Source organism: Tachyglossus aculeatus, unplaced genomic scaffold (assembly GCF_015852505.1).
Source record: "Tachyglossus aculeatus isolate mTacAcu1 unplaced genomic scaffold, mTacAcu1.pri scaffold_207_arrow_ctg1, whole genome shotgun sequence".
Taxonomy (NCBI): Eukaryota; Metazoa; Chordata; class Mammalia; order Monotremata; family Tachyglossidae; genus Tachyglossus; species Tachyglossus aculeatus.
Window position 1 is genome coordinate 61932 of NW_024044923.1, and position 22473 is coordinate 84404.

Consider the following 22473-nt stretch of genomic DNA (forward strand, 5'->3'; position numbering starts at 1 on the left):
CAGTCTTCATCCCCATTTTACAGATGAGGAAACTGAGGCCCAGAGAAGCGACTTGCCCAAAGGCACACAGCTTTGATTAGAACCGATGACCTCTGACTCCCAAGGCCGGGCTCTTTCCCCCGAGCCCCGCCGCTGCTTCTTTTGGAGCGGAAGACCCACGAGAAGCGGGACCATGGGGCGTAAGAGAAGACAGCGTAAGGCACGAGACCCAGGTGCGAGGCGGGCACGCAACCGTGGAGGTGATGAGCGGAAGAACTGAATTGACAGGAGGTGGGGGAGATGAGATGAATCAGGGAAGGCCTCCTGGGGGAGGTGGGACTGTCGGAAGGACGTGGAAGATGGGGAGAACATGGTCTGTCTGGGATGGGGAGATTGTGAGTGATGCGGGGGAGTGGCAGGAGAGATAAGATTAAGGCACAGAGTCTACTTGGGCTTGATAGTGGAGGAGGAGGAGATGATTGCAGTAGTAATAATATTTATTAAGTTCTTACTGTGTGCAGAGCACTGGACTAAGCGTCGGGAAGGAGTCACAGACAGGAGCCAGGCACGGCCCGTGTCCTTCGTGGGGCTACGGGGGAGAGGTGACCGAGGCCCACGGAGCCGGAGGTCAGGAGATTCCACGGGACGCGGAGAGAGATGGGAACCGCTGAGGGGTTTGGAGGAGCGGTCGCCCCCGTGCCGGTGATAAATACGATTGATGATGATGATGGTTATCACCGGAGCAGTCCCACGTGGGCCGGGATCTCGTCCACCTTGGCCCCCGGTGCCCCTGGGCCGCACTGGCTTCCTCCCTGCACCCCCGGGACGCTCCTGGGCCGACGCCGGATTGGGGTCCGGGGTGAGGCGGGCGTCCGGCGGGGCTCTGTGTTCCCGGGCAGAGCGCCAGGGCAACCGGATTCTCCCCGCCCTTTCAGTTGGGGGGTACAGCCCAGGGGTCCCCATCCCAGGCGCCCCCTCTGCAGCCTGCCCTCACCCCCCCGCTGCCAGCCCCCGACCCCGGGGCCGCCTCGGCCTCCTGTGTGCTCCCCGGGAGTCCAGCACGATGCCCACCGGATGCTGGGGGACCGCGGGGATGCCGGGAGGTGGACGGTCCCGTGTCCTTTGGGACAGTTCAGGGCGGCGCCCCGGCTTTCCCTGCTTCTTGGTTGGGGGCCGGGGGTGAGCGTGAGGGCGGCTGGCTCACCCGCGGGCCTCCCGGGGGGCCCAGGCGGGCCGCCCCCTCCGGCGTCAGGGCCGCAGGCTGAACTGGAAGCTGTTGGTCTCCCAGCAGTCCACGTCCTCACCGACCATCGCGCGCTCCGTGAAGGTCACTCTGCCCTCCGCATCCACCAGTAAGACGCTGTTGGTCCTGGCAGCGGGCCGGGGGAGGTCGGTTGTGCTTGTCAGCGCGGGGCACGCCCTTACCATCCCCTCACCCCCACCCCGCCACGCCCCTCTGAGTGCCCCTGCTGGGGCCTCCGCCCTCCCCTATCCCTGCAGGGCAGGCCGGGTCACCCAGGACGGGCTGGAAACCCCAGGGAGGGAACCAACCACACTTTCCCCCACCATTCGGATCCAGTCCCTCAGCTCCCACGGTTCTGACCTCCAAGTGCCCAGTAGGTGTTCAATAAACATCCCTGACTGACCGCCAACAAGGACCTGCCTCCCTCCGCTGTGTGGATCGGGCTCCGGCCCCACAGAATCCACTGCTTGGCTTTCTCGCAGCCCCCCTCCCCGCAAGCACGTGCCCCCTTTGCCCCCCACTTCCAGCAGGCCACCCGGTTCTCATTCTCCCCCCTCCCAACCCCTCTCTCTCTCTCTCAACTCCCTCCCCTTTCCTGGACTAAGCGGGAAAGCGACAACTTCCCTGACTGGGCTGGAGTCTCCCATCCCTTTCCCTACCTTCAGACACCCGTACTCAGACATACCCACATCACCATCCATCCATCCACCCAGACAGACACATTCACTCGCTCCCTCCCACACTCGGACTTGGGTCTTATCCTGGTACTCCTGGCGTCTGCCTGCCTGAGGATGCCCACAGGGGCACAGGCTGGCGCGACCAGCGCGGCCGCGGACCCCCGGACCTCCTTTCCATACTCGGGCCCCGATCCCCCGTTCCCCGGAGCGGGAGGAGAACTAGAGATTGAGCCTGGGCCGCCCATCCGGGGTGAGGAGAGGAACTCCCCGCCGAGTAGGGGCCGCTTACCGAGTCCCGTAGCCCGGGCAGCGGACGCACACGGAAGCGTACTGGCTCAGGATGTGCTCGACGTGGCCTCGCCCCTGCTCCTCTAGCAGGGTGTCCGGGAGCTGCCTGCGGAGCCCAAGGTGGCCGACACTGGGGTCCCCTGGCCCTGGGTGGCCCCCGGCAACCAGCGCCTGCTTGCCCGGTGCCGCCAACCCCGCCCCGTCCGCGTGGCCCCGACTCCCATCCCGGCCTGGGCCCCCGGGGTCGCCGGGCAGGCGGTCCGCGAGGCCCGGGGAACCGCCTTACGCTTCTTGGTTGTTGAGGACGGCGAGGAGTTCGGCGATGAGGTCTTCCTTGGGCAGGTCTTGGCCCCGCCCGACCGCTTGGAGGAAGAGACGTTTCCCGAACTGCAGCTTCTGCCAGGGGGTGTCCAGCAGGGAGTTGCTCAGCCCGTAGACTCCTAGAGCACGAGTACACGGACAAAGTGAGTCCTGCCAACCGGGGAGCACACGGTCCGGAGTAACGCGGGGACACGGCGAGTGGCGGAGGGCGGGCTAGGAATCCAGGCCACGGGCCGGGGTGACCTCTCCGGGCCGGGAGTCCCACCCCACCAGTCAATCAATCGTATTTATTGAGCGCTTACTGTGTGCAGAGCACTGTACTAAGCACTTGGGAAGTACAAGTTGGCAACATATAGGGACTGTCGGAAATATGGAGCCCTGGAGACACTATGGACAGCCCAGGGGTCGGCTAGGGAAAGAAGTGAGGCTCTCAGGATCCAGGGAAGACATTCTGCCGCAGGCAGGGCCTGGGACCGGGGCAGGGAGGGGCATCTAGTGCCACCCCGCAGACCCAGTGATGATGAAGATGATGATGATGATGATGGCATTTGTTAAGCACTTACTATGTGCAAAGCACTGTTCTAAGCGCTGGGGAGGTTACAAGGTGATCAGGTTCTCCCACGGGGGGCTCAGATTTTTAATCCCCATTTTACAGATGAGGTAAGTGAGGCTCGGAGAAGTGAAGTGACTTGCCCAAGGTCACACAGCAGACGTGGCCGAGCTGGGATACGAACCCACGACCTCTGACTCCCAAGCCTGGGCTCTTTCCACTGAGCCACGCTGCTTCCCTGATTCCAATCACAAGGAACGCCCATCACGGGACCCAAAACGTCCCGCGGGCGCCCAACCCACTCCGACCCGGCCCCGTGTTGGATGTGAGAGGCGTCTTTTCTGCTTTTGACTTACTCTTCCTGCTTTTGCTCTCTGCACCCGACCCGTGCCCGTCCGACCCCCTCTTTAAGCCATAAGCCTTTTGAGGGCAGGGATAGTGTCTACTGATTTTATTTAACTCTCCCGGTGGTCTGTACACAACCATCGTGGGAGAGGACAACACAACGGAGTTGGCAGACGTGGTCCCTGCCCACAGGGAGCTGGCGATCTGTCCGGAGGGGGAGAAAGACATTAAAATCAATCGGATAGGGACCTAAGTGTGGTGGAGGCGGAGGGAAAACCAAAGTGTTAAGGGGTACAGGCCCAAGTACAGGGGCGACGAGGGAGGGTGAAAAAGGAAAGCGAGGGCTTAGGGAAGGCCTCTTGGAGGAGGTGTGATTTTAGGAAGGCTTTTGAAGCAGGGGAGAGGAGTGGACCGTTGGATGTGAGCCCACCGTTGGGTAGGGACCGACTCTATACGTTGCCAACTTGTACTTCCCAAGCGCTTAGTACAGTGCTTTGCACACAGTAAGCGCTCAATAAATACGATTGAATGAATGAATGTGAAACCGGAGGGAGCTTCAGGCCAGGGGAGGATGCGGGAAAGGGGTTGGTGGCGAGATGCTGAGAATGAGGTACGGCTTTTAAGCCGCCGGTGAGGAGTTTCTGTTTGTTTCGGCGGTGGCTAGGGAACCACTGGAGGTCTCTGAGTGGCGGCGAAGCACGGCCTGAATGTTTTGGCAGAAAAATGATCCGGGCAGCAGAGTGGAGTCGGAATTGGAGCAGGGAGAAGACGGGAGGCCGGGAGGTCGGCACGGAGGGAGAGGATAACTGCTTGGATTGATGTGGTAGTGGTTTGGATGGAGTAGAAAGAGCTCGATCAATACTACTGATTGCTTCAAGAGAAGCAGCGCGGCTCAGTGGAAAGAGCCCGGGCTTTGGAGTCAGAGGTCATGGGTTCAACTCCCGGCTCCGCCACTTGTCAGCTCGGTGATTTTGGGCAAGTCACTTCACTTCTCTGGGCCTCAGTTCCCTCAACTGTAAAATGGGGAGAAGTCTCTATATGTTGCCAACTTGTACTTCCCAAGCGCTTAGTACAGTGCTCTGCACACAGTAAGCACTCAATAAATACAATTGATGATGATGATGATGACTGTGAGCCCCCTGTGGGACAACCTGATCACCTTGTAATCTCCACAGCACTTAAGACAGTGCTTTGCACATAGTAAGTGCTAATTATTATTATTATTATTGTTCCAAGGACCCCCAGAAACAGGGAGGCATCGGGCGCAGTTGGAAAGATGCCTCCCTCGCCGGCCCGTCCCTGCTGCACGCTCACGACCCCCGCGGCACTGTGCTGGACCGGGGAGTGACCGGGCGCCCCCCGGAAAGCGCCGGGACGGCACGGGGGAGTCATGGGGTCCCCAGTCCGGCCGCGCCCTCCGAGGCAGGCGGGAGAGGCGGGGTGGGGGGCCAGGCCGCGGTTCCCAGCGGGGTGCCGGGGAGGAAACCCACCGGGGTGAAGCTGCAGGGGCTCTGGGTCTCCACGGTTTCCGTAGTAGTAGACGACGTCTCCCCGGGCGGTGCTGGAAGACGAAGCCGGGGCTGGGTTCTAGGTTCGGCTTTCACAGGTCGTCACGGGCCATCGCACTGTCCTCCGGGACCCTGACGGCCTCCCCCTTGGTTCCCTCCCTACCCGTCTAAGCCCGGTGCCCCCTGCCCGGTCGGCGAGTCGGCCGGTGACTGGACCCGGCGACTGGACTGGACTAGGCCGGCCGGTGCCCGTTGTCCCCCTGCCCGCTCCCTGGCACCAACCTCCTGAGTCCCATTAGGCCCTGAGGTCATCTGGCGGGGGCAGAGCCCTTTCAGACCCACACACCCCCTGCCCCGGGCCTGCTGGCGGAGAAGCGGTGGGATACCGCTTGTCCCTCTAAGAAGTTGGACGCCGACCGCTCGGCGGGGTCGCGTGACTAGTTAGCGGGCCGGGGTCTCGTTCGTCATCGGAATCAACCAGACCAATCGCTCCAGCGACTGAGAACGGCCACGCACCGGCCCCCACAGAATCGAGAAAGAGCTATCGATCTTTCAGTCCTCTCCGTGTCCAGGGGGGTGAGGCTTCCCGTGTTGACTTAAATGAAGCCACAGGCGCCCTCCCGTCAATTCCTTTAAGTTTCAGCTCTGCGGATGCTTAATTTAGTGCTCCGCGTAAGAGTAAGTGTTCGGTGACTATCGACTGACTGATCGGCTTTTTTCGGGGGGTTTCTTTTCTGTTCCGCCTCTCACCAATGCTGACGTCTCCCCCCCAGGCGGCCTAGCGGGCTCAGACCGGGGCGAGGCCCAGTCCCGTGCCCGGGGAGGAATCGCCATGGCAACCGTTGCCGACGGTGGGGACCGGTCTCCGGGGGCCCCCCATTCAGTCACTCCATCAATCATTCATATGTACTGAGCGGGTGGGAGAGGGGAAGAGCTTCGGGTCCCACGAGGCGCTGCCGCGGTCGGCTCCCCCCTCCCCACCCCTCCCGCCGGCTGCGGGCAGCGAACGCGGCTCTCTTGCTTACTTGAAATCGGCCGCTATTAAATTGAACCCGTTGTACAGGTGTCCTTCCGAGGAGACTTTCTTCAGGTAGGAGAGGCTGTCCAGGTCGGAGGTCAGAAAGTTTGTCACCAGCTCGCCTGGGGCGGAGGGTGGACAGAGCCGGTGGGTGGCGAGAAGGCAGCCACGACCCCCGGCCCTGTGGAGAGATCCCGGCCCGTGAGGGCAACCAGCTCGCACTCCCTCTGGGGCAGCGAGGGAAACGGGCCCGGGGGCTGCCCTCCAGGAGCCGCCACTCCAGCCCCGGGCTGACCCGAGGGCCCGCTCGTCCCGATAACAAGGGGCCTGAGGGCGTCCGCCCCGAGCCGCAGCCCTGGGGCTCGTTCCCACGTGGCCAACCGCCGGGCCTCACCCTCCAGGCTGTGCCCGTCTCACCCCGGCTCCCTACATCATCATCAATCGTATTTATTGAGCGCTTACTGTGTGCAGAGCACTGTACTAAGCGCTTGGGAAGTACAGATTGGCAACATATAGAGACGGTCCCTACCCAACAGTGGGCCTACAGCCATCAGTAGGACTGTTGGGGGGCCGGGGAGAGCCGGACGCTGGACCCAAACTGGTGGATGGACCCTCTGTGGGCAGCCATTGGGGGGGAGGTCTCAGCCCCTCCGAGGCTCCTGGGGGCCCTGACGGAGACCACCGCCCGTGGCTCCCACCCCCTGGAGTGGGAAGGGCGGGACAGACCGCTCGGAGTCACCTGGAAGTCGCCGCTAGTAGCCCCGGCTCCCACGGTGGCCAGGGCCATGGCTCCCCTTACCCGAAACTCGGACCCTCGCCGGGCAAGTTGGCATGGGTCTCGTAGCCCGTTTGTCTCCCAAGGGGCAACAAGGCCCGGACCCCCCTCTCCCCTCCCTCATGGTCCACCACCTTCTCGCAGAGCGCACCGCTTCCCATTGCTCCCGACAAAGGCCAGCCTCCCTGCTCTGCTCCGGCTCCGGGGCCGCTGGCAAAGGATGGTGGATCTTGGCTCCCGGGATGCCCCGGCCGTAGCCGTCGGCAGTCAGGCCGCCTCCGGGCGCGGGCCCGGGGCAGGGCGGGGAGCGGCGCCCTCCTTACCTCTACCCTTGACATCCTGGGCGAGCTGCGGCTGCAAGTAGTTGGTCAGGGCTGCCATCTTCCCCTTCTTGCTGATGCCCAGCCAGGTGCCCCCCTGCTTGCCCTCCTCCATGTCGAGACCTGCAAGGAACGAAGAGGGTTGTGTCGGTCCGCCCCGGGCTTCCCCAGATCTCGCTTCCCGGGGCGGGGGGCGGGACCCGGTCCCTTCTCCAGTTCCCAAAGGGTGTCGGGGGAGATGGCACGGCCTGGCAGAAACGCTACGGCATCGGCAGGCAGGAGACCGGGCCGTTGGCAAGCTCCCGGCCCCCGGACAGGTCGGACTTTGGTTTCCTCCTCTGGGAAATGGTCCTTCCAGACCGTTCTTCCTCTTGAACTGCGAACCCCGCGTGGGACTGAATTGTGCCCGTGTCCGATCTGATTGATGATAATCACGGTATTTATTAAGCGCTTCCACGTGTTCTGTTCTAAGCACAGGGGTGGCTGACGGATCATCAGGACGGGACCCGGTCCCCGGCATCGAATCCCCATTTCACGGATGAGGGAACCGAGGCCCAGAGAAGTGAACTGGTTGCCCGAGGTCACGCAGCAGGTGAGTGGCGGAGCCGGGATCGGAACCCAGATCCTCTGACTCTCAGGCTCGGGCTCTGTCCATTAGGCCACACTGCTCCTCAGCGTCCAGTCTCCACCCCTACAGAGTAGGCGCTTAATGAATGCCATCATAATAATCATTACTACTGACATTTCTGGACCTAAATGGTTGAAGACTGGAAGCTGTGCCTCTCCTAAGTAATAATAATAATGGCATTTATTAAGTGCTGACTATCATCATCATCATCATCAATCGTATTTATTGAGCGCTTACTATGTGCAGAGCACTGTACTAAGCACTTGGGAAGTACAAATTGGCAACATATAGAGACAGTCCCTACCCAACAGTGGGTTCACAGTCTAAAAGGGGGAGACAGAGAACAAAACCAAACATACTAACAAAATAAAATAAATAGAAAAGATACGTACAAGTAAAATAAATAAAGTAATAAATATGTACAAACATATATACATATATCCAGGTGCTGTGGGGAAGGGAAGGAGGTAAGATGGGGGGGATGGAGAGGGGGACGAGGGGGAGAGGAAGGAAGGGGCTGAGTGTGGGAAGGCCTCCTGGAGGAGGTGAGCTCTCAGCAGGGCCTGGAAGGGAGGAAGAGAGTGAGCTTGGCGGATGGGCAGAGGGATTGGGGGCATTCCGGGCCCGGGGGATGACGTGGGCCCGGGGTCGATGGCGGGACAGGCGAGAACAAGGTACGGTGAGGAGATCAGCGGTGGAGGAGCGGAGGGTGCAGGCTGGGCTGGAGAAGGAGAAAAGGGAGGTGAGGTAGGAGGTGGCAATAATAATGATGGCATTTATTAAGCGCTTACTATGTGCAAAGCACTGTTCTAAGCACTGGGGAGGTTACAAAGTGATCAGGTTGTCCTGTGGGGGGCTCACAGTCTTAATCCCCATTTTACAGATAAGGGAACTGAGGCCCAGAGAAGTGAAGTGACTTGCCCAAAGTCACACAGCTGACAATTGGCGGAGCCGGGATTTGAACCCCTGACCTCTGACTCCAAAGCCCAGGCTCTTTCCACTGAGCCACGCGGCTTCTCTACTGCGCAAAGCACCGTTCTAAGCGCTGGGGAGGTTACGAGGTGATCAGGTTGTCCCCCGGGGGGGCTCACACGGTCTTCATCCCCATTTGACAGATGAGGTAACTGAGGCCCAGAGAAGTGAAGTCACAGTCCCACAGCTGACAATGGGAGGAGCCGGGATTTGAACCCGTGACCTCCGACTCCAAAGCCCGGGCTCTTTCCACTGGGCCACGCTGCTTCTCCGCTAAAGGTCCTGCACAGATGGCAGGCCCCGGGCTCTTGTGGATGGGGCGGGGATGGCTTGAGACTCGACTTAAAACGCGCCTCCTTCCGAGGGTGGCACCTATGCCCGTCTCGGCTTTACGACGCGTCGGTCATCATCATCATCATCATCAATCTTATTTATTGAGCGCTTACTGTGTGCAGAGCACCGTACTAAGCGCTTGGGAAGTACAAATGGGCAACATACAGAGACAGTCCCTACCCAACAGTGGGCTCACAGTCTAGAAGGGGGAGACAGAGAACAAAACCAAACATATTAACAAAATAAAATAAACAGAATAGATATGTACAAGCAAAATAAATAAATAAATAGAGTAATAAATGTGTACAAACACATATACATATACGTATATCAATCGATCAATCAATCAATCGTATTGATTGAGCGCTTACTGTGTGCAGAGCACTGGACTGAGCGCTTGGGAAGGACAAGTTGGCAACAGAAAGCCAAAGGCCGACAGACTCTACGGTCTCGACTCTACGGGTGCCCTCTCCTTCAGGGCACCCCGCCGGTGGTGGGGGGCGGCGGGAGGTGCCAGGGAAGCCACTTAAGTGCCGCGATTTGGGGGGCGCTTAGTGGGGAGTGAGAAGGGTGGGCGGGGAAAGGACATATGTATATATGTTTGTACATATGTGTTACTCTATTTATTTATTTATTTATTTTGCTTGTACATATACTGTGAGCCCACTGTTGGGTAGGGACTGTCTCTGTGTGTTGCCAATCTGTATTTCCCAAGCGCTTAGTACAGTGCCCTGCACATAGTAAGCGCTCAATAAATACGATTGATGATGATGATTGATGATATGTTGCCAATTACCAATTTGTACTTCCCAAGCGCTTAGTACAGTGCTCTGCACATGGTAAGCGCTCAATAAATACGATTGATGACGATGATGACAAGGGCGGAGCCGGTTGGGTGCATCGACTCGGCCCTCACAGTGGAAAGAGCCCGGGCTTTGGAGTCAGAGGTCATGGGTTCGAAGCCCGACCCTGCCACATGTCTGCTGGGTGACCCTGGGCAAGTCACTTCACTTCCCCGAGCCTCAGTGACCTCATCTGTAAAATGGGGATTAAGACTGTGAGCCCCACGTGGGACAATTTGATCACCCTGTATCCCCCCCAGTGCTTAGAACAGTGCTCTGCGCATAGTAAGCGCTTAATAAGTGCCATCAAAAAATAAAAAAAACCCAACCGTGAGCCTCTCTGACTCCATCTTGGTCCGTGGGGGGGTCTCCGGTCCCGAATCGGACGCCCGCCCTCCCGCCGCTCACGTCGTGGCCATAGCGGGGTCGAGAGAGCCATCGCATTAGCAGCGTGGCTCAGTGGAAAGAGCCCGGGCTTGGGAGTCAGAAGTCATGGGTTCAAATCCCGGCTCCGCCGCTTGTCAGCTGGGTGACTTCGGGCAAGTCACTTCACTTCTCTGGGCCTCAGTTCCCTCACCTGTAAAATGCGGATTAGGAGAAGCAGTGTGGCTCGGTGGAAAGGCTTCGGAGTCAGAGGTCATGGGTTCGAATCCTGGCTCTGCCACTTGTCAGCCGGATGGCTTTGGGCAAGTCATTTAACTTCTCTGTGCCTCAGTTACCTCATCTGTATAATGGGGACTAAGACTGTGAGCCCTACGTGGGACAACCTGATCACCTTGTATTTAGAACAGTGCTTTGCACTTAGTGCTTAACAAATATCATTATTCAAGCGCTTAGTACAGTGCTCTGCACACAGTAAGCGCTCAATAAATACGATTGACTGTGAGCCCCCTTTGGGACAACCTGATCACCTTGTAACCTCCCCAGCGCTTAGAATAGTGCTTTGCACATAGTAAACACTAATAAATGCCATTATTATAATTATTATTATTAGGCTCCTGTGGGTGAGCCAAACTTGGTGCCGGGCAACGAGATGTCCCTCTCCCTCCCCACCGCCCCCAACCCCAACCTGAACTCTTTGACACTGGGCCCTTCCCGGGCTTTGGAGTCCGAGGTCATGGGTTCAAATCCCGGCTCTGCCAACTGTCAGCTGTGTGACTTTGGGCAAGTCACTTCACTTCTCTGGGCCTCAGTTACCCCATCTGTAAAATGGGGATTAAAACCGTGAGCCCCCCGTGGGACAACCTGATCACCTTGTAACCTCCCCAGGCGCTTAGAACAGTGCTTTGCACATAGTAAGCGCTTAACAAATACCATTATTATCATTATTATTATTATTATGGCCCCCACCCCAACGGCACAGGAGAATTTCAGGGCTCAGCAACCGCTCGGGACCTCAGTTTCTTTCTCTAGTGAAATGAGGATAAGAGCGCCGCTCCCTCCCTCCCTCCCTGGCCGGTCATGGGTTCTAATCCCGGCTCTGCCACTTGTCTGCTGAGTGACTTTGGGCAAGTCACTTAACTTCTCTTTTAGACCGTGAGCCCACTGTTGGGTCGGGACCGTCTCTATATGTTGCCAACTTGGACTTTCCAAGCGCTTAGTCCAGTGCTCTGCACACAGTAAGCGCTCAATAACAAGTACAATTAAAAAAAGAAGAAGAGAAAAGAAACCTTCCATTCTAGTACTCGGTTGAGACCTACCGTTTACGTTTGCTATTCTGTTTATTTTATTAATATGTTTTGTTTTGTTGTCTGCCTCCCCCTTCTAGACTGTGAGCCCGTTGTTGGGTAGGGAGCGTCTCTAGATGTTGCCAACTTGGACTTCCCAAGCGCTTAGTACAGTGCTCTGCACACAGCAAGCGCTCAATAAATACGATTGATTGAATGAATGAATGAATAAATACGATTGATTGATTGATTGATTGATTCCCATTCTAACTACCAGAGGCTAGCAAGGCCCAGCAGAGGCAATTAGTGAGCTGTTTCAAGTGTAGCTCTTTGGTTTTTCATTTCCTTCTTTAAAATAATGATAGAAGGGTCATCTTTAGCATCTCCTCAGAGTTTCACATGTTAAGGAAAACCTGGTCTTAGTACAGTGCTAAGCGCTTAGTACAGTGCTCTGCACATAGTAAGCGCTCAATAAATACGATTGATGATGATGATGATGGTCTGTATTTAAGCAGAGACTCTTGTCCTGCCTGTAGATCAGTCAATCAATCGGGTGGTATTTATTGAGCACTTAATCAATCAATCAATCAATCGTATTTATTGAGCGCTTACTATGTGCAGAGCACTGTACTAACTACCTTAACTTAACACACACCTTAACACACTAACTTAATGTGTGCAGAGTACTGTACTGAGAGCTTGGATTAACAGCATGACCTAGTGGAAATAATAATAATAATAATAATAATGATGGTATTTGTTCAGCACTTCCTATGTGCCAAACAGTGTTCTAAGCACTGGGGTAGATAGAGAGAGGGTAATCAGGTTGTCCCACAAGGGGCTCACACTTTTAATCCCCATTTTACAGATGAGGTAACTGAGTCGCAGAGAAGTTCTTCTAGACTGGGAGCCCACTGTTGGGTAGAGACCGTCTCTGTATGTTGCCAACTTGTACTTCCCAAGCGCTTAGTACAGTGCTCTGCACACAGTAAGCGCTCAATAAATACGATTGAATGAATGAATGAATGGGTCCCCCGGAGAGCGGGATCCATTTCCCCTTAGCTGCCGGTGAAGCCCCCAGTGCCCCAGCCTCCTCTGTGGACCCCCGATGGGGAAACCCATCACTCCATCAATTCATCGGGGGGATTCAGGAGGCCCCTACTCTGTGCAGAGCACTGTACTCATTTCCTCTTTCTCCCCTCGCTTCCGCGTCCCGCCGATTTGCTCCCTTTATCCACCCGGTCCCCAGCCCTACTGCGCTCACGTCCACGTCCGTCATTGATTTCTTTACATTCAGGTCTGTCTTCGCCTCTAGACCGTGACCCCGTTGAGGACAGGGAATGTGTCCACCAGCTCTGTTACGGTGCACTCTCCCCGGCGCTTAGTACGGCGCCCTGAACGCAGTAAGTGCCCAATAAATAGGATGGATGGATTAACTGTAGCGAGTACTGGGGTGAAGCACGGTGTCCGCCCTCCGGCAGCTGACGGTCTAGTGGCCCGCTCCATTTTGGCTCCCGGTTCGCTTTCGCAGCAGGGTTTCCTTTTCCATTCATTCATTCATTCAGTCGTATTTATTGAGCGCTTACTGTGTGCGGAGCACTGTACTAAGCGCTTGGGAAGTACAAGTTGGCAACATATAGAGACGGTCCCAACCCAACAGCGGGCTCACAGTCACTCCCTTCCTTGGCTCTAGAGAGGGAAGGGGCTGGGGAAGATGCCCTGGGAAGGTTGGCAAATCTCCGCCTCATTGTGGGTTTCTCACTGTTACCAAAATCCTGTCCATCTCACCGCCGATCCCTCGCCACGTCCTGCCTGGAATGCCCTCCCTCCTCATTCCTGACAGAAAGTTGCCTCCAGGAGGCCCTCCCTGACTAAGCCCTCCTTTCATCTTTTCCCGCTCCCTTCTGCGTCCCCCTAATAATAATAATAGCGGCATTTATTAAGCGCTTGCTATGTGCAGAGCACTGTTCTAAGCGCTGGGGAGGTTACAAGGTGATCAGCTTGTCCCACGGGGGGCTCGCAGTCTTCAATCCCCATTTTTCAGATGAGGGAACTGAGGCCCAGAGAAGTGAAGTGACTTGCCCAGAGTCACACAGCTGACAATTGGTGGAGCTGGGATTTGAACCCACGACCTCTGACTCCAAAGCCCGTGCTCTTTCCACTGAGCCACGCTGCTGCTCCCTTTATTTAACCCCCCGGCTCAGCCGCACAGCACTTATCAATCAATCAATCGTATTTATTGAGCGCTTACTGTGTGCAGAGCACTGTACTAAGCGCTTGGGAAGTACAAATTGGCAACATATAGAGACGGTCCCTACCCAACAGCGGGCTCGCAGTCTAGAAGACTTATGTCCATATCGGTCATTTATTTATTTGGAGAAGCAGCGTGGCTCAGTGGAAGGAGCACGGGCTTGGGAATCAGAGGTCATGGGTTCGAACCCCGGCTCCCCCACTTATCGGCTGTGTGACTTAACTTCTCTGTGCCTCAGTTACCTCATCTGTAAAATGGGGATTAAGATTGTGAGCCCCCCGTGGGACAACCTGATCCCCCCCAGCGCTTAGAACAGTGCTTTGCACATAGTAAGCGCTTAATAAATGCCATCATCGTCATCATTATTTCCATTTGTGTCCGTCTCCTCCTCCCTCCTCCCGTATGTGGCCAACTTGTCCTTCCCAAGCGCTTAGTCCAGTGCTCTGCACACAGTAAGCGCTCAATAAATACGATTGATTAGACCGTAAGCTTGTTGTGGGCGGGGAACGTGTCTGTCGTATTGTACTCTCCCAAGCGCTTAGTACAGTACTCTGCACACAGACCCCGATGGCGTCTTTCTTCCTCGATGGGCTCCGTCCCTGGCCCTCCGTCCCTACTCACCGCTGAGGATCTCACTGTCGCTCCCCCAAAAGTCCGCCCGCCTGGCCGGCCGGTGGTAGTATTCATCTCGGTTGGCTGCTAGGATGAGCCTGGAAGAGAACCGCGCGGTCACGGCCGGCCGGCCGACTTCCCGGGAAGCCCGCCCCGCTCCGTCCTCCGGCCCCGGAGCGACTTCTGATCCGGCGAGCTGGCGGGAACGGTGCCCGCCCCGGAGAGCGGAGTTCGATGCCAGCTTCGGGCAGAGCCGTGGTCCAGCAAGTAACTCCGGCAGTCGGTGGGGAAGGCGGAGATCGGAAGGGGAAGGGCCTATCTCCGGGCCTAGCCTTGAAGTGTCCAATCAATCGATTAGGGGTATTTATTGAGTGCCTACTGTGTGCACAGCGCTGGACTAAGCGCTCGAGAGAGTCGTTCACCACCGGTTGGGCCTTTTCCCGACAAAAATCCGTTTGCTGGGTCTGTCGTTCTTCCGCATCCCGCGGTTCCGCCGTTGCGGTCACGATTTCTTCTCTGATCTAGGCCTGCTTTGATAGAAGCAGCGTGGCTCAGTGGCAAGAGCCCGGGCTTGGGAGGCAGAGGTCATGGGTTCCAATCCCGGCTCCGCCACTTGTCAGCTGTGTGAGTTTGGGCAAGTCACTTCACTTCTCTGGGCCTCAGTTCCCTCGTCTGGAAAACGGGGATGACGACTGCGAGCCCCATGTGGGACGATCTCATCACCTCAGATGCTTAGAACAGTGCTTTGCACATAGTAAGCGCTTAACAAATGCCGTCATTATTATTCTCTGGGGCCTCAGTTACCTCATCCGTCAAATGGGGATTGAGACGGTGAGTCCCATGAGGGACATGGACTGTGTCCAACCTGATTTGCTTGTATCTTCTCCACTGATTATTCCTGAGCACTTAACAAAGAGCACAATCGTTTGTGGGAGTCAAAGGACCTGGGTTCTACTCCTGCCTCTACTGCTTGTCTGAGGTGTGACCTTGGTCAAGTCACTTCACTTTGCTTCCGTTCCTCATCTGTAAAATGTGGATTAAGATTGTGAGCCCCATGAGTGTCATGGCTGTGTCCAACCTGATTAGCTTGCTGCCACCCCAGTGATTAGTACATAATAATAATAATAATAATAATGGCATTTATTAAGCGCTTACTATGTGCAAAGCACTGTTCTAAGAGCTGGGGAGGTTACAAGGTGATCAGGTTGTCCCATGGGGGGGGGGGTTCACAGTCTCAATCCCCATTTTACAGATGAGGTAACTGAGGCCCAGAGAAGTGAAGTGACTTGTCCAAAGTCACACAGCTGACAATTGGCAGAGAGGGGATTTGAATCCATGACCTCTGACTCCAAAGCCCGGGCTCTTTCCACTGAGCCACGTTGCTTCTTGTAGCTACCCCAGTGATTAGTACAGTGCCGAGCACATAGTAAGTGCTTAATAAATACCATTTAAAACGAAAGGGGGGCGGCGGTGGTTGTTCAGTCTAGAGAAGAGCCGATGGTTTCAGTTCAGAATTACCCCCATGGATTCAACTAGGGTGACTAAAGGAGGATGGGCGGCCTAGTACAGTGTCGAGCACATAGTAAGTGCTTAACAAATGCCATTTAAAACAAAAGGGGGGCGGCGGTGGTTGTTCAGTCTAGAGAAGAGCCGATGGTTTCAGTTCAGAATTAGCCCCACAGATTCAACGAGGGAGACAAATGAGGATGGGTGGCTTAGTACAGTGCCAAAGCACCAGTTAAAGCAAAAGGGGGGCGGCGGTAGTTGTTCAATCTAGAGAAGAGCCGATGGTTTCAGTTCAGAATTAGCCCATGGATTCAACTAGAGTGACTAAATGTGGATGGACGGCTTAGTACAGTGCCAAAGCACCAGTTATAACAAAAGGGGGGCAGCGGTGGTTGTTCAGTCTAGAGAAGAGCTGATGGTTTCAGTTCAGAATTAGCCCCATGGATTCAACTAGGATGGGCGGCGTAGTACAGTGCCAAAGCACCAGTTAAAGCAAAAGGGGGGTGGCGGTGGTTGTTCAGTCTAGAGAAGAGCCGATGGTTTCAGTTCAGAATTAGCCCCACGGATTCAACGAGGGAGACAAACGAGGATGGGTGGCTTAGTACAGTGCCAAAGCACCAGTTAAAGCAAAAGGGGGGCGGCGGTGGTTGTTCCATCTAGAGAAGAGCCGATGGTTTCAGTTCAGAATTAGCCCATGGATTCAACTAGGGTGACTAAATGAGGATGGGCGGCCTAGTACAGTGCCAAAGCACCAGTTAAAGCAAAAGGGGGCCGGCGGTGGTTGTTCAGTCTAGAGAAGAGCCGATGGTTTCAGTTCAGAATTAGCCCCACGGATTCAACTAGGGTGACTAAACGAGGATGGGTGGCTTAGTACAGTACCAAAGCACCAGTTAAAGCAAAATGGGGGCGGCGGTGGTTGTTCAATCTAGAGAAGAGCTGATGGTTTCAGTTCAGAATTAGCCCATGGATTCAACTAGGGTGACTAAACGAGGATAGGCGGCCTAGTACAGTGCCAAAGCACCAGTTATAACAAAAGGGGGGCGGCGGTGGTTGTTCAGTCTAGAGAAGAACCGATGGTTTCAGTTCAGAATTAGCCCCATGGATTCAACGAGGGAGACAAATGAGGATGGGTGGCTTAGTACAGTGCCAAAGCACCAGTTAAAACAAAAGAGGGGCGGCGGCGGTTGTTCAGTCTAGAGAAGAGCCGATGGTTTCAGTTCAGAATTAGTCCCACGGATTCAAGGAGGGAGACAAACGAGGATGGGCGGCTTAGCGGGGCACCACAGGGTGGGAAACAGTTCCCGGGTTGGGGGGTTGCGCCGGCCTGGTGGAGGAGTGCCCCCCTGCCCTGACCAACCAACGGTCCCCTAACCGTCTGGGGGACGGGACGGCCGGAGCCTGAGTGGGGCTCCGCCGAAGGGCTCGGGTCCGAAGCCGTTTGGGGGCCGGATTCTCCCCCAGAAAGCGGGTCATCATCATCATCATCATCATCATCAATCGTATTTATTGATGATGATGGCATTTATTAAGCGCTTACTATGTGCAAAGTACTGTTCTAAGCGCTGGCACTGTTCTAAGCGCTGGACTGTTCTAAGCGCTGTCGCTTACTATGTGCAGAGCACTGTACTAAGCGCTTGGGAAGTACAAATTGGCAACATATAGAGAGAGTCCCTACCCAACAGTGGGTTCACAGTCTAAAAGGGGGAGACAGAGAACAAAACCAAACATACTAACAAAATAAAATAAATAGAATAGATATGTACAAGTAAAATAAATAAATAAATAAATAAATAGAGTAATAAATCTGTACAAACATATATACACATATACAGGTGCTGTGGGGAAGGGAAGGAGGTAAGATGAGGGGGATGGAGAGGGGGACGAGGGGGGTCACGGTGGGCCGTGGGATCAGAAAATAGGAGGTTGACGCTCCTTCTTGGACATCCGGTGAAACGGTAGCAGGGGAGCAGGAGGGCCTAGTGGAAGGCGCCTAGAAGTCAGAGGATCTGGGTTCTAATTCCACTTCTGGTCGTTGTCTGCTGGGTGGCCATGGGCAAGCCCCTTCACTTCTCTGGGCCTCAGTTTCCTCAACTTTAAAATGGGGATTCAAAACCTGTTCTAATAATAATAATAATAATTATGATGGCATTTATTAAGTGCTTACTATGTGCAAAGCACTGTTCTAATAATAATAATAATAATAATAATAATAATAATAATGGCATTTATTAAGCACTTACTATGTGCAAAGCACTGTTCTAAGCGCTGGGGAGGTTACAAGGTGATCAGGTTGTCCCACGGGGGCTCACAGTCTTAATCTCCATTTTACAGATGAGGCAACTGAGGCACAGAGAAGTCAAGCGACTTGCCCAAAGTCACACAGCAGACAATTGGCGGGGCCGGGATTTGAACCCATAACCTCTGACTCCAAAGCCCGTGCTCTTTCCACTGAGCCACGCTGCTTCTCGAAGCTGGGGAGGTTACAGAGTGATCAGGTTGTCCCACGGCGGGCTCACAGTCTTAATCCCCATTTTACAGATGAGGGAACTGAGGCCCAGAGAAGTGAAGTGACTTGCCCAAAGTCACACAGCTGACAAGCGGCGGAGTCGGGATTTGAACCCATGAACTGTGACTCCAAAGCCCGGGCTCTTTCCATTGAGCCATGCTGCTTCTCCCTCCTACTTAGACTTGGCCCCGTATGGGACAGGGACCGTGTCAACCCGATTAACTTGTAGCTTGTAACTTATAATAATAATTATGGCATTTGTTAAGCGCTTACTGTGTGCAAAGCACTGTTCTAAGCGCTGGGGAGGATACAAGGTGGTCACGTTGCCCCACGTGGGGCTCACAGTTTTAATCCCCGTTTTACAGATGAGGTAGGTGATTACGTTGCCCCACGTGGGGCTCACAGTTTTAATCCCCGTTTTACAGATGAGGTAACTGAGGCTCAGAGAAGTTAAGTGACTTGCCCAAGGTCACACAGCAGACATGTGGGGCAGCCAGGATTAGAACCCGTGACCTCTTACTCCCAAGCCCGTGCTCTTTCCACTGAACCACGCTGCGTCTCTGCTTTGTGATTTGACTGTGAACCTACCCCAGTGCTCAGCGCAGTGCTTGACGCAAAATAATAATGTTCTTATTACTAAAATAATGATAATTGTGGTATTTCATTCATTCATTCGTTCATTCAGTCGTATTTATTGAGCGCTTTCTGTGTGCAGAGCACTGGACTAAGCGCTTGGGAAGTCCAAGTTGGCAACATATAGAGACGGCCCCTACCCGACAGCGGGCTCACAGTCTAGAAGGGGGAGACAGACAACAAAACAAAACATATTAACAAAATAAAATAAATAGAAAAATATGGAACGCTTTGCAAATTTGCGTGTCATCCTTGCGCAGGGGCCATGCTAATCTTCTCTGTATCGTTCCAATTTTAGTATATGTGCTGCCGAAGCGAGCACTTGTTAAGCACTTACCATGTGTCCGGCACTGCCATCATTATTATTATTATTATTATTAAGAGCTGGGGAGGATGCAAGGTGATCAGGTTGTCCCATGTGGGGCTCACAATCTTAACCCCCATTTTAATAATAATAATAATGGTGGTATTTGTTAAGCGCTTACTATGTGCCAAGCACTGTTCTAAGCACTGGCAGACACAAGGTATTCAGATTGTCCCATGTGGGGCTCACAATCTTAATCCCCATTTTAATAATAATAATAATAATGGTGGTATTTGTTAAGCGCTTACTATGTGCCAAGCACTGTTCTAAGCACTGAGGCAGATACAAGGTGATCAGGTTGTCCCATGTGGGGCTCACAATCTTAACCCCCATTTTAATAATAATAATAATGGTGGTATTTGTTAAGCGCTTACTATGTGCCAAGCACTGTTCTAAGCACTGGCAGACACAAGGTAATCAGATTGTCCCATGTGGGGCTCACAATCTTAATCCCCATTTTAATAATAATAATAATAATGGTGGTATTTGTTAAGCGCTTACTATGTGCCAAGCACTGTTCTAAGCACTGAGGCAGATACAAGGTGATCAGGTTGTCCCATGTGGGGCTCACAATCTTAACCCCCATTTTAATAATAATAATAATGGTGGTATTTGTTAAGCGCTTACTATGTGCCAAGCACTGTTCTAAGCACTGGCAGACACAAGGTAATCAGATTGTCCCATGTGGGGCTCACAATCTTAATCCCCATTTTAATAATAATAATAATAATGGTGGTATTTGTTAAGCGCTTACTATGTGCCAACCACTATTCTAAGCACTGAGGCAGGCACAAGGTGATCAGGTTGTCCCATGTGGGGCCCACAGTCTTAATCCCCATTTTAATAATAATAATAATAATAATAATAATGGTGGTATTTGTTAAGCGCTTACTATGTGCCAAGCACTGTTCTAAGCACTGAGGCAGGCACAAGGTAATCAGATTGTCCCATGTGGGGCTCACAATCTTAATCCCCACTTTAATAATAATAATAATAATAATGGTGGTATTTGTTAAGCGCTTACTATGTGCCAAGCACTGTTCTAAGCACTGAGGCAGACACAAGGTAATCAGGTTGTCCTATGTGGGGCTCACAATCTTAATCCCCATTTTAATAATAATTATAATAATGATGGTGGTATTTGTTAAGCGCTTACTATGTGCCAAGCACTGTTCTAAGCACTGAGGCAGGCACAAGGTGATCAGGTTGTCCCATGTGGGGCTCACAATCTTAATCCCCATTTTAATAATAATAATAATGGTGGGATTTGTTAAGCGCTTACTATGTGCCAAGCACTGAGGCAGACACAAGGTAATCAGGTTGTCCCATGTGGGGCTCACAATCTTAATCCCCATTTTAATAATAATAATAATAATGGTGGTATTTAAGCGCTTACTATGTGCCAAGCACTGTTCTAAGCACTGAGGCAGGCACAAGGTAATCAGATTGTCCCATGTGGGGCTCACAATCTTAATCCCCACTTTAATAATAATAATAATAATAATGGTGGTATTTGTTAAGCGCTTACTATGTGCCAAGCACTGTTCTAAGCACTGAGGCAGACACAAGGTAATCAGGTTGTCCTATGTGGGGCTCACAATCTTAATCCCCATTTTAATAATAATAATAATAATAATAATAATAATAATAATAATAATAATGGTGGTATTTGTTAAGCACTTACTATGTGCCAAGCACTGTTCTAAGCACTGAGGCAGACACAAGGTGATCAGGTTGTCCCATGTGGGGCTCACAATCTTAACCCCCATTTTAATAATAATAATAATAATAATGGTGGTATTTGTTAAGCGCTTACTACGTGCCAAGCACTGTTCTAAGCACTGAGGCAGGCACAAGGTAATCAGGTTGTCCCATGTGGGGCTCACAATCTTAATCCCCATTTTAATAATAATAATAATGGTGGTATTTGTTAAGCGCTTACTATGTGCCAAGCACTGTTCTAAGCACTGAGGCAGGCACAAGGTAATCAGGTGGTCCCATGTGGGGCTCCCAGTCTTCATCCCCATTTTCCAGATGAGGTCACTGAGGCCCAGAGAAGAGAAGTGACTCGCCCAAAGTCACCCAGCTGACAACTGGCGAAGTTGGGATTAGAACCCACGACCTCTGACTCCAGAGCCCGGGCTCTTTCCGCTGCTTCTCATAACAGTGACAGAAATAAGAGTGACAGCGATGATAATCATCCGCAGGACGCTGATGGGGATAGTTACCTGTAAGCGGTTTTGGAGGGGGGACGGGGGTCAAACTTGAAGAAGATGATGCACATGGAGATGATTTGTCGGGAGGAAGAAGGGCAGGGGACGGTCTGTAGGTCTCTGGGCCGGACCAGGGTCGCCCTCCCTCCTGCAGCCTGCGCGTGAGGAAAGAACGGAAACCCGTCACTTATTTTTTTTTACGGTATCTGTTAGGCGCTTAGTATGTGCCAGGTACTGTTCTAAGCGCTGGGACAGATCAATCAATCAATCGTATTTATTAAGCGCTTACTGTGTGCAGAGCACTGTACTGAGTGCTTGGGAAGTCCAAGTTGGCAACATATAGAGATGGTCAATCAATCAATCAATTGTATTTATTGAGCGCTTACTGTGTGCAGAGCACTGGACTAGGCGCTTGGGAAGTCCAAGTTGGCAACATATCATCATCAATCGTATTTATTGAGCGCTGACCGTGTGCAGAGCACTGGACTGAGCGCTTGGGAAGTCCAAGTTGGCAACATAGAGAGACGGTCCCTACCCAACAGTGGGCTCCCAGTCTGAAAGGGGGAGACGGAGAACAAAACCAAACGTACTAACAAAATAAAATCAATAGAATAGATATGGACAAACAAAATAAATAAATAAATAGAGTAATAGGCAGAGGCTGGGGAGGCCGAGGGGGGCCTCCCTTGGCCTCCCTGTATATATGTATATATGTTTGTACATATTTATTACTCTATTTATTTATTTATTTATTTTACTTGTACATATCTATTCTATTTATTTTATATACGTATATAAAATAATAATATATATATAATATATAAAATAATATATACCTGTATATATGTATATATGTTTGTACATATTTATTACTCTATTTATTTATTTATTTTACTTGTACATATCTAGTCGATTTATTTTA

General features: G+C 53.1%; 1 protein-coding gene and 1 non-coding gene across 3 annotated transcripts in view; both read right to left on the reverse strand.

Annotated features, from left to right (window-relative positions):
• Positions 1-458: 458 nt before the first annotated feature.
• The window catches only part of TANGO2 (transport and golgi organization 2 homolog), a 28359-nt gene continuing 6344 nt past the window's right edge, over positions 459-22473 (reverse strand). Inside the window, exons 1-9 of one of the 2 annotated variants that reach the window (XM_038742962.1) lie at positions 21567-21706; positions 14339-14427; positions 7028-7147; positions 5937-6051; positions 4894-4964; positions 2474-2627; positions 2189-2293; positions 1184-1348; positions 459-810 (exon numbers count right to left, since the gene is read on the reverse strand). In XM_038742962.1, coding sequence (XP_038598890.1) covers positions 1228-1348; positions 2189-2293; positions 2474-2627; positions 4894-4964; positions 5937-6051; positions 7028-7147; positions 14339-14427; positions 21567-21622 — 831 coding nt within the window. In that variant the 5' untranslated portion in view covers positions 21623-21706 and the 3' untranslated portion in view covers positions 459-810; positions 1184-1227. Of the gene's footprint in view, positions 1349-2188; positions 2294-2473; positions 2628-4893; positions 4965-5936; positions 6052-7027; positions 7148-14338; positions 14428-21566; positions 21707-22473 lie in introns of those variants that run through there. The other variant, XM_038742963.1, reaches the window with a different exon arrangement.
• LOC119923624 lies at positions 19190-19296 on the reverse strand. The gene has a single exon (XR_005448914.1). It is a non-coding gene; the product is annotated as a U6 spliceosomal RNA (small nuclear RNA).